Below are 15,186 nucleotides of genomic sequence, written 5' to 3'. Positions count from 1 at the left end.
GTAATCCCTACAGGAAGCATTCACTAGTTTTGTAGACTGTTGTAGAACCACTAGAAAACATTTTGTATATTAAACGATGTTAAACTTTTCACCTTTTTCCTACAGTATTTCACTTTTTGTCCAATAGTGTTTTAGGGGCTTTGCATACTGAGTCTTTTCTTAAAAATTATTCAGCACAAGTTGGAGATAAGTGTATAATATTTGCATAGTGGAAACCAGGCAGTTAAAATCATGGAGCCGTATTCTGTACACACTTACTCTACAAATCCCAAGTAACCCTGCTGACCTTACTGGATTTAAACTAGATTTATAATGAAATTCAGAAATTGTCCCATAGTTCCACTGATTAAGCTTCAAAGTCATTTACTTATGACCTTTTCTGAGCACAAAGACATTTTAGACAGAGTTACATAAGCGTCTTGCTAGATACAGTACGACTTCAGTTAAAAAACAATGATGGCAACAATTACAGTTTCTCCTTCTTCAATCTTCTTTAATATTGCTGGAACTAAAAAAAGATATTTCCTACAATATTATCTTCATTTCTGGTCCTGTTCTCTGGCTCAAAGAAACAGAAAAGGTACATCTAGAAGCAACTTACTTGGTGACATATTTCATCCACTGCAACATATCATGATTCTTTCTTTATTTAACATTATTTTCTTCCTCATCCTCTCAAATGTCCCAAAAAATACAGCTTCAAGCACTTCTCAGGAAACTGGTCTACATTCTTACCAGGTTGTCAGGCAGGGTGAGTATGCTGACCTGGGGACTGTGAAATAACAGCCTAGCCCAGGGAGTAGCTTTCTACTAGTAGTAAAAAGGTAGGAATGAAGTAAGACAAACCCCAAACCATAAACTCAGATCAAGCCCTTGACATGTACTTGAAACAAAACTACCAATACTACCTCTGGAATTTTATTGCTTTGTACTACCCCGAATGTTTTCCCTATGGAAAGCCCTCTCCATAGCCTCTGTCATGGAGCAGTGCATCCATCTCAGAGCTTCACTAGGTGATGTTAGAACTCACCACGACATTCCTAACAGGACAGACACCCCTTGAAACCTGGCACATTTTTGACACCACACCTGCATAACGCATTCACAACTGGGAGCAGTTCTGATGTGGAGTTTTGCAGTATCAGTGTAGTCGCATTTGTGTGGTACATTCAAAGACAGGTTGCATAGCACAAGGTTTGCAACATGAATACAAAGAGTGGTGACCAGAAAGATCAGTAATTCATACATCTAAATACATGCTGACTCTCTTCTTTTCTCTTTGGTCAGTTAATAGTAGCAATTTTCCAATCTGCATGGAACATATTTTGAACTTGTAAAGTCATTTTGTCTACAGGGAACAGGAATGACTCCTGGCATTACACTTCCATTCATGCTACTGATCAAGCTTGACTCATCAGAGTAACATAACAGAGCTCTTCCAGCCAAAGGTACTTCCTTTTAAATGAACACAACATTAACCGTATTTAATGAATGTAAAAATTTTTCCATCTTAAAAAAAAAAAGAAATTATGTTTTATGACTCTGACTCACAATTTGCTGCACTTGTGTAGGTGCTTATGGTATTGATCCTTATTTTATTTTCACATTGTGAAAACTTTAAATTTGAAAATGTGAATTTAACATATTCATATTCACATTTGCACATACTTTGGCTGGATATAAATGATAATAGAGTTTAGAAGAAGTTAAGCAAAGATTCACTCTCACTAGAAAGCACGTTTTAAGTCTGTGAAGTTCAATATTAGTTCATAAAAAGCCAGGAACTGACCTTAAAATCTCATGTCTCAGTATTTTTTATTCTACAGAGTGAGACTAAGGCTGGACCTGCTCTCAGTGAGCTGGCATGTAGCTCTGTCTTGAGGAAGGGAATGAGTGAGTAGGAACAGATCCATTTTTAATCTAGCAATGGGCAGGAAGACTAACACACATTTCAGTCCCATTTCTTCCATAGGGAATATGGTTGGAGGATCCAGGGAACATGGGGCACAGAACAGCGTATCGGCGGGTGCCCAGGCTGAACCTCAAAATGCAGCTGGCAGGCTCACTTCATGTCCCACAGTTCAGATGCCACCTCAGTGTGTCTCTTCCATGTAATGCAACCAAGACCCTTTCCCAAAGATCCCTCCTGCCCTCACTATACTTTTTCTGCCCTAAGTGGCTGTGACTCACAGTACACAGGTAAGGAATGAGTCACTTTATAAACCAACCTTCTCTTGCAAAGATTAGGCTTCCTGTTAATCCACAGCTAGTCAAAAATGCTTTTGTGCAATGTATCTCATATTTTCAACTGGGAAAAACCCCTGCAGTTGTGATACATTGCTTTTATATCTATTATATTTAAAAATACAGGCAAATAAAAACAAAGCCCTAAAAATAGTACCTTCATTTGAAGACCCTGCTGTGAAGTTACATGCTAAAGCTCACAGCCCACTCATCTGACCACTGGAAAGGACTAGATCAAATACAGATTCTTTTTCAATGGTGGTAAAAGTTAGGATGGGCAGCCAATAAGGCAAATCTGCATATGTATCAGGAGGAGAGATGGGGCAGATAAACTGTTAGGGAGAGTGGTAGCTGCAGGTCCTTTCTCCCCAGGGGTTGCCAATACAGACAAGGAGAGTTAGAAGAACAGAGCGATAGATTAGATAAGGTGAGTGCTACAGCATCTTTATTCTTGTAGATAACTTTGTTTTGTATACAATGAGAAGAGCTTCATTCAGAATGCAAATGGTTTGTAGTGGCTTCATCAGCAGCTACTGTGTAAAAAGCCTCATTTTCATTTACAAAAGTATTCTGTGAAAAGGTCCATTTCTCTGATGTTACCTTGCAATGATACCATACAGAGGCCTGTTCTTGTCTGTTGAGCTGCTAGGGAGCTAGCATTATTTAGAAGTAATGTTCTTCTAAAACTAGCTGATTCTTCAATTAAAAAAAAAAATTATTATTGTAAGGCTATAAAAAATGGCCTTTTAAAATTAATCTCAAAATGTGGCAATTAATTAATGATAGAGTGGTCAAGTCTCACTTATTGGCCTTGGATTATCATATTCAATCCCTTTCAGTCTTTTTCCATGGCAAAATAAATTCCTGCTACCACAAGCCCATGTGCATTCCATACTGTGTGGTTTTACCCCTTTACCTCAGCATTTGCTTTTAGTAAGCTATTTAATTTGGTCTTGGCATTTGCACACTGCAGGAAACTATTAATACGTGAAACATCCCTTTTCACAGATATGAGCTCCTAATTAAACACAGAGTAAATTACGTCTGCCTTTATAGCCTTGATTAATTCCAACAAGTTATTCTTTATCTCCATGCCCAATACAGGGAACTGTTTGGGGTGCTTGTTTATCCTACTAAAACAGCTCTCACTGAACAGTGCCTCTAAATGAAGTTTGAGGAGAGAGGGACTGGTTGTCTCCATAGCAGCTTTCTTGGCTCTTGCAATAGCTCCGCAAGTCCTCCAATTACAGGAGCTTGGGCCAAACAGAGAACAGACTGAAGAAAGATGCCTCTCATCTCATCACTTGGCTTCACGGTTACTTCCTCAAGTCCTGGCAGTGTGAGCCAAAAGCTCCCTGACGCACTAGAGACAAACAGGGCTTAGGAAATATAAGTGGCGGATTCCTCCAGCCAAAACACAAAATACTGCTTGAACACTGGTGGAAGAACTGTATCTCACCTGTGACAGGTATCCTGCATGTGAGAAAGACTTGGCTCTTGGCCTTTGTGTGTTTCCACTTAGGAGCTCACAAACCTCATCTGACAATAACACGACCAATTCAGAATCACAGAATCATTGGGGTTGAAAAAGACCCTTAAGATCATCAAATACAAACATAACTGTAAGATTACCAAGTCCACCAAGGGAAATTGATTCCATTTCAATTAGTTATTATTATTTTTCTGCTTCTATTGCAAAACCACTTAGACTGCAGTTGATTCCTGATCATATAGGAACTACAAGAGTGAGCAGATAAACTTCATCTTTGTGGAGAAGTGATGCTGCTTTAAGTTGGAGGCTGTCTGCGGTGAATAAATTAGTGTGAACTAGCTAGTGTGAATTTGCAGCCCACAAGCTAGGCTGCACTAGGCTTTTGCATGGTCACTGTGAAAGCAGAGTAAGTTACTGTAATAGTTACTGTATACTAATGACACACATAAAGAATATAGCACAAAGTAGCTAGTGAACTATATATTCACATCCTAGCTAAGTATCCACTTATTTCTTCAAAGCATCAATGTACAACCTAAATTAGAAACCATATGAGTTGGTGCAACCCATGTTTCTTTTTGTGCTGCAACAAAAATAAAACTGGAAGCACTAACAGGTTAAGATAGGAACAGGAGATGAGGGACCTGTACTCCAGTAATCTACGTGAGGATCAGCACTCAGCTCTTTTCCAACCCACCCTCTCCATCTGCTCTTCCCTGTGTCCTGTCCCATGACTCAGGTGTCCAGCCCTGCTCCCTGGTTTGGTCACTCACTTCCTTACTTCTTCAGGGTTTATTGTAGCCCAATGATGGCCCCAGCATGGATCAGCAGAGCAGCCTGTTTCCTGCATGCTTGCTGACTTTCCCCTGAACTGCCCCATGATCATCACAGACAAACAAAAGAATTTCCAGTTCAGTAAGTTTAAATATTTTTTATTTAAGGCTTGTTAAAAGCTTTTTCCTTCTGATGTAACTAACGTGAAAGTGCAGGAAATGATCAGTTAAACCCAAGGAGAGTCTGAGTGGACACTTGCCCTGGCTGGAGACAGAGGTAGAGTGCCATGTTAAGCCACGCTGTGTGAAGTTTTCAGAATACCATTTTCTGCCAGATTCTAACTCATGATATGCAATTTTCCCCATCTCCCCAAGCCAGAGCCGTGGGATCTCCCTTGTTCCTGGCCCCATGGGAGGAGGGTGAGGTGGGTGCCCCATGCTGAGTCACAGAACAGAACCCAAGAGGGATGTTATAGAACACTTGGCCTCCAGCCTGAGATGTGTGCCTCTCCTGATGCCAGTGCCAGGCCATGAGTCCTGATGCGGTGAGTGTGCCTTATGACATCTGCTCTGCTTTCCAGGCTTGAAAACAGGGAATAAAAGGAGAATAAAAGCCCTGCAAGTTTTCCAAAGCAGAATCTTTTTGTCACCCCATGTCTGTATAATCTGTCTCTTGGCTGGAGCCTGCAGAGTGCTGCCAGCAGGAATACCAATTACTCATCCTCACCATCCCTAGCAATACTGCAGAGATGTGTTTCTTTCACATGTGTAAGACAATTTCCAAAACAAAGGATTTAAATACACATTACTAATCTTATTTGGATTCTGTCCAGAAGAACTAAACAAAAGCCTTTTAAATAATAAGATAATATAGTAAAATCAAACTACTATGTTTTAGAAGTATCTATTCAAAACTGTAAGAAATAACTGCTAGAAATATTCGGGCACATACCAGCAGTTCTGTCATTTGGGCACATATATTATGGGTTTTCTTGAGACTAACCCTTTGCTCATATTTTTTCCACTCAGTTTCTCTCACGAGCCTGGCTGTTATTTCCCCATTTGCTCTCTGGTTAATCACATTCTCTTCTCAGCTTCCTCCTTGCTCTGTTTGTATGTCCACTTCTGGGATCGTGCCTTCACCTTTTCACTATCTGCCTTGCTTGGGTGTTTGCTCAGAAAAGAAGCGTTTCTTGCTATGGGACCTCAGCACTGGTGGCCGCCTCTGCTCCCCTCCATCATGCTACTCCTCAGCTTTGCCCCTAGGAGCTTTGGAAAGCTAAATTAATGAGCATGGACCGCATCATTTTGAAAGATGCAAGGCAGTTTACAAAAGATGGAAAGATGTGTTTTTACCAGATCAAAGCCTCTGCAAGGGTAAAGACACCTCTTGGCCTTCTGAAAGAAGCAGAGCTCTTTCAGGAGAGCTTTTGTGCCTAACCTTTTATAATGCTCTGTTCTGTAAATTACAGTAAAACTAGATTCTATTATGTGAAATTAGCACCCTCCTCATCTCTCCAGCTTTGAGTTATGTGCTGAAAGCTCCAATTGCAGCCACTTGAGTGATGAGACAGGACTGGCTACAAAGTCAGCTGGCAATATTATGAGGACCATTTTGGTTGCAGGCAGCAGCTAAGTCCTGTTAGCAGAGGGGCCGTTGAAGCTGCCTGGCTTTGCTGTTCTGCAGAGCAGGCTCAGCAAGGCCAAGCTCTGCCCCACACCCAGGCTCCTACCACAGATCGAGTTCAGGGCTCCATTGCTGTGCTGTGTTACCTGAGGGGCTTCTGCAGCCCTGCCAGTCATCGTGTCCACTGCTGAACACTTCCCTAGGAACCTACTGCAGTGCCGACTATGAAAAAAATGTTTTGAGAGAAAGAAGTCTTCAAATAATGCAATTGCTCACACCCACACCTAAAAAAGGGAAATATTTATAAACAATTCTACCATTATTTATATAGTTTCCATGGCTCTCCTCTGTCAAACTCCATCTGTGCTTGCCATGAAACCATCTTCCTGATGCTGCATTTACTCTCTGGCTGTAACTTTTTACCGATAAGGGAGAGATTTCGTTCATAATTTTGACTGAACAAACTCCAAGAAGGAAGAAACGTCACTCCTCAACGATGACACATTTAAGCTAAATTATTATAACATGCAATACCTGAGAGGGGTAACAATGCAGAAAAAGTCAATGGTTACAGCAAAGGCCTCTTGTCTACACCATAGCGTCTTGAGGTGCTGCTGTATCAGACAATGTTTCCTGCTGGAAGTTGGTTGTGAGTGAGGAGGCTATTGTGTAAAAAGGGGTCAGAAAAGGTCAGCATGTCTCCCTGTCCAGCAGAAGGGCAGTGGTGTGTCACACAAGAATCAGGCCACTCCTGTGCACAGGAGGCTTTCATTTCCTGCCCTTGTTCTTGCACATGACATGCATTTTAGGTACAGGGTAGCACTTCTACCCACTCTCCAAACACCATTTCTACTGATTTGTGCTGCTGTTACATAGGAAATGATGACTGTGGTGCAGAGTGTTTCCTGCAGGTTAATGGCTGGATGGGAACAAATGGTGGTCTGTAAGTAAGGTGAAGGATATTAACTCCAAACAGTCAATAAATCTTTAGGAAATGCCCTGACCTCTGTTAGTTATTGCCATAAAAATTGAGAAAAAAATCCCCATTTTTTCTGTATGACATAGCCACCACTGGTATGCATAGAATATATATTAGTAAATCCTTTGGCTCTCTCTCAGGGCTGTAGTCATCATAATTTGCTACTTTGAGGGAAAGACATGCTGATGTGCTGGGAGGAGTGGGGGAAGGAAACCATGATTGCTTTGAAAACCACAGTCAGAAATTAAGGCTTAGTTTTTCGTTTTCTAAAATGTCTTTACTTCCTTATAGCATCAGTTTTTTAATTCTTACTGTTGTTTAGAATTTTAGGCTCCAGTCCTCAGAGACATTTACTTCATCCCTTCCCTTGGGTAGCTCCTATTACTTTTTTCTCAGAGGATTCACCAGGATATGACTGTGTGGTGTTTGAGTGACATACCTGTGTGTGCAGAGGAGGAAATGAGAACAGAATCAGCATTTGAAAAGGATGTTACAGCCCAGATAACCAGCAAGCAGCTCTGAATGTAGATAGTAATGGACAAACTACACCTCTGCTTGAAGAGGAGGTTGTAAAGGTGAGAAGCTTAACAGGAAGGTAGCTACATCTACTTAATTCTTAGTACTTTAGTGAGATCTGCCCTGCACAACCTTTTTTCTCCTGTGCCTTTCATTACAGTGTGTGCTCCTTCTATCAATATACTTTATGGACATTTTATTGCCTTTAAGAACATCTCAGAAAGGACTTTAGCTTATATAAGGACTAACAAGATTTCAACACCCTGTGTCCTTGCCCCTCACAAGACATCACTGCACAAACTATTCCAAGGAATTCTTTCAGAAGGGATACCTTGCTGTTGCCCATAAATCTAAGGGCAAGCAGATGAAAAAATTAAAACTGTGGTGACACTAAATGATTCAAATTAATTAAATAAGGCATCAGAGTATTTTAACAAATGCTATCCTACCATGCAACTCAGCAGTATTTGAAAGATAATGCTATTGTATTTCCATCAGAGTCAGCAGTAGATGCAATAGTCTTTGGATAAGATCCCCTGCCTCCTGGCAGGCTCTTGAGGAGATGGAGGCAAGACCATTGCCTGAAGTGACTTAGAGGATGATGAAGGCACTGTATAGTCCAGCCCAATTCAGGTACTGATGATGGACATTGGAAAACATCTTCCCTTTCAAAGTTTTGTGGCAAAATTGTGGATTAAAGGCAAATGCTACACTTGTATTATTAGAGCAACTCTAGTTACAGGGCTAGGGAGAGCCACGAGATTTAACAGATCTGGTCCAGTCATTTATAGGTGGAACTAAATTGCCACACATGCCACTCTTTCTGTCCTTTTTGTTAATCTTCTTCTCTGCTTGCTCAACACTGTTCACAAATGCTAAGTTCACCGACAGTGAAGCTTGCTTTTTCACACAGTGTTGCATGAATTTAGTCCATGCATTCCTAGTGACTTGAAAATTGTTAATCTCTCCCTCTGCATAGACCTTGCATAAGCCAAGAGCACTCCTCTGCACACTCCCTCGAGGTTTTCTTAAACAATTGCTATCCTCTGTGATCAAGATGCCTTTGCACACAAGATGATGCACATCAGCCAAACCACTGCCTTGTTACTATCCATGTAATTCTCATCTCTCCATTGCAGAAGGTGAATGTTTTTGCCAGGCCTTCTACACACTGACCAGCAGTTCAAGTAGATTACCAGTCTGCAGAAGCTGTTGCCTTTACTCTTCAGACCTATATTCTCTGTGTTTGCAAATGAAACCTTCTTCTGACCCTTCCTGGTATTATAACTTCATTACTGAGTTTCTCTCCCTGAAGGCTGGGAAAGCACTGGGAGATAACAGATATCCTATCTACTGCCCTTGAACCAGTTGCTTAGCCTGTGTTGTTTGTCAAGACCACTGATCCTACCATACCTGGGAAGTTTTTGGAAGCCAACCTTACCTGCCTCCAGCGATATCACAGGCTACTTTGTGAACCACATAGGGCTTTCCTAAGGCACACCTAACAGCTCACAGCTGTTCCAGACACTGAGAAGTGGTTTGCCCTTCAGATACTCTCCTCTGTGTTGTGAATCTTTTGAGAAGGACCTAATTTCACTGATCAGCCATCTCTGGTGACCTATGTAGCTTAGCATCTCACCTTTCTTAGGCACCACCAGCAGCACTGACTTTCCTTGTTCTTTATTTAAGAATCTTTCTTTTTTTTTCTTTCTGCATGTTATATAGCACATGTGACTTTCCGAATAGACCAGCTCCTCCTCCTTGCAAAGCCATCCCCTCTTTGCATCTTTCTTTTCACTGATTTCTGGATGACACTCTTAACTTCCTCTGCTACAATGCAATCCTCATCATCATTCTGCTTGTAGAGTTCCATATTTTGGAATATTATCTTGCCTTTAGAGTGCCTTTTCCTGAGATCATCAGTTGTTCAGCACCGGTGATGTAGAGTCGGATGTGCAGTACTTCCTACTTAGTCCTTATTATTTTAAATAAATTATTTTAAATACCTCTCAGCTTGAAAAATCTGAAGATAATTCTGCCATTTTGAAGTTCCCAGAAAAATGGTTTATTTATGCCTAAGGTCATCACCATCATGGCTAGGCTTCGTGAATGAAAATTTGGGAAGGGCTCTACCCACATTTGCTACAAGTGCACTGGTGGATAAAGAGGCCAATATGAGATAGACAGATCTGGTTGCAAAAGGCACAGCAGAAAGACTCCTTAGGTGGTATATTCTGCAAGACATGATTCTTTCTGCATTGTCTTTTCTCCTGAAGAATGATCCTTTGCGTTCTCAAAGGCGTCAGCAGCGTTATAGATGGTGTGTCTCCAGACCTCCCGATTGGAGGCCAGAGTAGACCAGTTATGATGATCAATATGGCCAAGGCTGAGATGTTGTTTCAGAGAGTCCTTGTATCTTCTCTTTGGGGCTCCTCTCTTGCAGCAGCCAGTGGCAAGTTCACCATAAAGCAAGAACTTAGGGAGGCGGTGGTCCTTCATCCTGGAGACGTGCCCTGCCCAGCACAGCTGTGTTCTCAGCAACGTGGCCTCAATACTTCTGACTGCTGCTTGTTCTAGAACAGACGTATTAGTGACATAATCTGACCAGTGGATGTTTAGGATTGTATGAAGGCAACTTTGATGGAAGCGTTTTAAGAGTTGCAGGTGGTGGCGGTAGATGACCCATGATTCGGATCCATATAAAAGAGTAGACAGCACTATGGCTCTGTAAACACTGATCTTTGTACTTTTCTTCAGGTCTTTATTTCACCAAACTCTTTTATGGAGTTTTCCAAAAGCCTTTGCTAACCTGTTGTCTATCTCTCCATCAATCTTACCGTCTGAGAAGATGATGCTTCCCAGGTTATTAAACTACTGGACTGATTTGAGCTCTGATTCACCAGTGGTGATATGGGAATGATGGAAGATGTCCTGAGGTGGCAGTTGATAGAGAACTTCTGTCTTCTTTAAGCTGACTTCCAGCCCAAAAAGCTCAGCAGCCTCTGCAAACTAGGATGTTAAATGCTGCAGAGCTGCTTCAGTGTGGGCCACAAGGGCGGCGTCATCAGCATAGAGCAGCTCCCGGACAAGATGGTTTAAGGTCTTGGTGTGGGCCTTCAGTCGCCTTAGGTTGAAAAGGCTTCCATCAGTACGATATTGAATGTAGATACCATCTTGATCGAGGTCTGCCGTGGCCCTTTGGAGCATCATGCTGAAAAAGATTGTGAATAGGGTTGGTGCGAGAATACGGCCTTGTTTCACACCATTGGTAATTAGAAAGGGCTCAGAAAGTGCATTGCCACATCTGACTTGGCTGCGCTGATCCTCATGGAGTGAGAGATCATTTTAAGGAACTTGGAGGGACATCCTAAACATTCCAAAATCTGCCACAGACCTTTTCTGCTCACAGTATCGAAAGCCTTGGTGAGATCAACAAAGGTTACATAGAGACCTTTGTTCTGTTCCCTACACTTCTCTTGCTTACCTCTGCCTTTTGACAGGCCAGGATATCTTCTAATATCTAGATACCTTAACCACTTCCATAGCATATTCAAGGCAGAATTTTTCAGGATCTGTAGATATTCCTCTGCACTTTGTTCGGGGTTTGTGCCAAAAGCTTGTGGCTCACCAGCTTCTCACAGTCCAATTTTGTCATAGGCATCTGTGGCATCTTCTACTGATAACGTGATTTTTCTTCACTGCTTATGCTGTTATGAAGCAACGGGAGATTTTCTGGAACCTTTGTCACTGAGATAAACAAGGGACAAGTGGTTTTTAGGGAAGAATGAAGAATCACTCATGATACTGTCAATAACAGCTGGAGTATTTCAGGTCAATTTTCTATTTAGCTTGAGCACAATAACGCACATGCAGATGATGTAGTAGAAACTTTTGAAGAGAAAGAATCATTCACTTATTGGTTTTTGGTTTTGACTCCATGTCTGCACTTACTCCTGCAAGCTCCTATCACCTGGATAGTCTGAAGTGCACAAACATTTCTCTCAAACTGCTCTCTAGACTCCTGCCTTTGCAACAGAATCTTTTGATCTCCTGAATCATACAGATAGTATGAATGGTTCATGTAGGTACACAACAGACACAGGCCAACTAACCTCTGAGCTCCTCTAGCACCTTCGCAAGCTCTTTAAAAACAGAATCTGTATGTGGCAGAGTCAGGGCACTTAAGGACTCCAAACTTCACTAACTCAAAACAAAAAAAGGTTCTTCACCCAGAGAGTGGTCAGGTACTGCAACAGGCTCCACAGCGAAGTGGTCATAACACCAAGGCTGGCAGTGTTTAAGAAGTGTTTGAATGATACTCTCAGACACACAGAGTGACTCTTGGGGATGGTCCTGTGCAGAGATAAGGGTTGGACTCAATGATCCTTGTAAGTCCCTTCCAACATGGCATATTCTGTGATTCTGTGTTTCTGTGAAATTAAAAAAGTCTCACAAAACTAAAACTTCAGAAAGATGTTATAAATAAATAAATAAATATTTTTGCTCTGTATAATATTGCTCTTTGCAGAAGCATCTAGTTCAGAGTAGGCATGAAGAATCTAAACTTAACTTACATACCCTATGATACAAACTCCTTTTTGTGAATTAGAGGAGCACTGGGCAGAGACACAAGCACAGAATCATGTGGTAAACCAAATGCAATATTTATTATTTAGTAGGGCTTCTGTAATACAATTCTGGACATTGACTCATTTATGAAGTTCAGTAAGAAAGAAATTGAATTCTTGTGTGAAGAAAATAAGCTTTCATATTCAGCTACTATGCCAGCAAATATTGAAAGTAACAAACATGAGATGAAAAGATGTCATAATGTTCTTAGCCACTGCTCAATAAATATTGACTGAAGCACATCAAAGCAAATGAAGAAAGGTACACAGAGTAATGGTGAAAGATGACACGCAGATTCGGGTTTCTCAGGCCACCAAAGAGCTTGTACATTATAGGCAGAAGGAATGAGAGCTCCCCTTTGCATGAAACTCATCCTCCTCCTGAACATTCATGGCAAACCATTCACACCGCTGCCAGGCTTGGCACTGACAGAGACTTGGGCTGGCACCACCAACACTGAGCTACAATAATCCTTTAAAATAAAATTTGCCGTGAGACAGCAGGAGGGTGACTCAGAATGCAAGATCCTGTTTTCCACACTTATCTGACCATGAGACCCTGCTGGCACTGTCAGTGGTGATGCCCATGAGCGCCAAATCTAATGGTAGTTTCTCTGATACGAAGCCTTTTGGAGACTCAGAGGAGACAGTGGAGACAAGATGAGTAGTGTAATTGAAGAATACCCTCTCTCTTCTTTACATCAGACTCAGAGTGTTGGTATAGTGTCTGTGACTTTCCTGGAGAGCAGCTTTCTGGCTTCCCACTGTCTGGCATTGTATTCCTAATTCTGCAGCTGAAGTACCTAAGATTGCCTCTCACAGTTCACTGAAATGCAGTGTGATGCCCAAGGGCTGTACATTTTTCTCTACTTCATCTCAGAAATGGATATTAGTCCCTATTTCTAAGGCTACCATTGTAAGTCTCTGGATTTTTCAATTCTTCACATAAAGTACAGGGATTGTCTTGGGCTTTCACATGTCACTTCATATCCAGTTAACGACGATTTAAGTTAGTGTAAGTGTATAGGGGAGTATTCTACTTTGCTTAACCTTAAGCAGAATGAATCTTTAAAGTGATGTGAAGAAGTGTCACTGATGAGCAAACAGCTAAGTAATTTTCTCTATTATTCATTTCACACACTAAATCATAATAGTTTTTACTCTCACTTTTTTTGCATTTGCTGCTTTTCAAGTTAATGGCTTGCTTTCCTTTTCTAAATCTCATTTTTTCCTAGAAGTAACAATGGAAGTTTTGCGTGAGGAAGCTGGAACTTAAAAGCTGATCAGCAACATGTTAAAGAAATTAAAACTTTGTGAGTGAGTAGAGAGAAGAGCGTTCAGACATAGAGTAAAACTCGGAGTGCAAAGAACATGCTGAGGCTCTCAGCTCTTCTGCGGCCTGAAAAGAACAGCCCCTCTATGGCTTGCTCTGCGTTGGCTTAGTTCCCGCATTACCAGCAAAACAACTGCCTAGCAACCCAGCTTTTCCCACAACATTTCCTGTGTGCCTAGAAAAAAAGTGTAGCACCTAATATTCTCTCTGTTTAATCCCCTTATTTGAGAACTGTATTCAGCCCTCTGTACACATGGGAGCTGTAACTAGCAAGGCAATTGCTGTTGTGTCAGTGCAGACAAAGTCAAACCAGTCCCGTGATCTGTGCTGCAAGTTGTGCAGCAACACTGTGAGCCCTGAGCAGGTTATCTGTTCATCAGACAGACAGCAAACTTGCTGCTTCCCTCCACCGCATTTCCCCTAACAAAGGCAGGAAGCCATGGCTGTGAGCAAAAAGGTACTGATATCCTTCCTATTGAGAAACCTGTTTTGTGAACTGCAAGGGAGCTCTCTAGCACACACTTAGCCATCGGCAAGAGTCCATTTGAAGGCATAAATAATTCAGTCCTCCAAAATAATAGTGCTGGTTTGAACATGTGAAATTTCTTTTTCAGTTACTGCCTTTAAGAAACAGTCATACAGTATAGTTACTAAAAGTTACATTTTCTTTTCTGACATCCCAGCTGCAGCAGCATCTTGCAACTCAGTGTTTAAGGTACTTTCCTCACAGTTTCAGCACCAATAAAAGAAAGAGCTGCCCTGAATCTTATGCAGCTGTTTCTGAGCAATATGCTGAGGGGACTGCAGAAAACACAAATTTGCTTGCATGTTCTCTGGAAGCACAAACCTTCTCATCCCTCCAAAAGACAACACTGTTGGAGAAGCACTGTAAATAAGCTCTAACTGGCACAATTAAGAAAGCACTCTTAACCAAACACGTAGAAATTAGGGCAGCAACTTACTTGTCGTCTTCATAACTTCCTCAGGAACATTGTCTTTTCAAATGAGTGCAACAGGAAATTGTGGCGATTACGGGTAAGCTGCACAACTGCAGCTCAAACCACCCACAGTAAAGTGCAGAGGCAGTCAGCACTGGATTGGTAAGCAACAACAGACAGCCACCTCCCCTTCTTCTTGTACTTTGCATATAAATCTTAAACTGATGCCATGTGGAGAGAAAAGCTGATGCCATGTGGAGAGAAGTGACTTTAACAAAGAACTACGTGACATATGTCTGAAAAGACTTTATTACTCATGATAGCTCTATGCTCAGAATAGCAATATAAGTAAGCAATAGCATTTACCGCTGTGAAGTTCCCTGAGACCTACAGATGAAAAGCATCCTAGGCCTGCTACTGTTTAACACTGATTTTATCTGGACAGGTGCAGGTGTTCACTGTCTTTATTAAAGGCAATACTGACCTTTAATTCCTCTTCATTACATGGGGATGAACTCGGACCTTCTTGCCCTGCATTTTGCTGCAGTGTGGTAGAGAAGCAATGTGCACGCTCATGGGACAAGTAGGTCCAAACACAACTCCACACACCCTTGCATTCTCTACTGAGGCAGAACTGTGTCCATAGTGAATGAGGA

At 41.6% G+C, this 15,186-nt stretch overlaps 1 protein-coding gene across 1 annotated transcript in view; it reads right to left on the bottom strand.

The window, feature by feature from the left end:
• CEP85L (centrosomal protein 85 like) overlaps positions 1-14,582 on the bottom strand; it is a 145,526-nt gene extending 130,944 nt beyond the window's left edge. Inside the window, exon 1 of the mRNA XM_032682082.1 lies at positions 14,555-14,582. Coding sequence (XP_032537973.1) covers positions 14,555-14,567 — 13 coding nt within the window. The 5' untranslated portion in view covers positions 14,568-14,582. The remainder of the gene's footprint in view (positions 1-14,554) is intronic.
• Between the last annotated feature and the right edge of the window lie 604 nt (positions 14,583-15,186).

This window comes from Chiroxiphia lanceolata, chromosome 3 (assembly GCF_009829145.1).
Source record: "Chiroxiphia lanceolata isolate bChiLan1 chromosome 3, bChiLan1.pri, whole genome shotgun sequence".
Lineage (NCBI taxonomy): Eukaryota > Metazoa > Chordata > Aves > Passeriformes > Pipridae > Chiroxiphia > Chiroxiphia lanceolata.
Note: the sequence above shows the minus strand (reverse complement) of the source record. Positions and strands in the feature narration are given on the sequence as shown.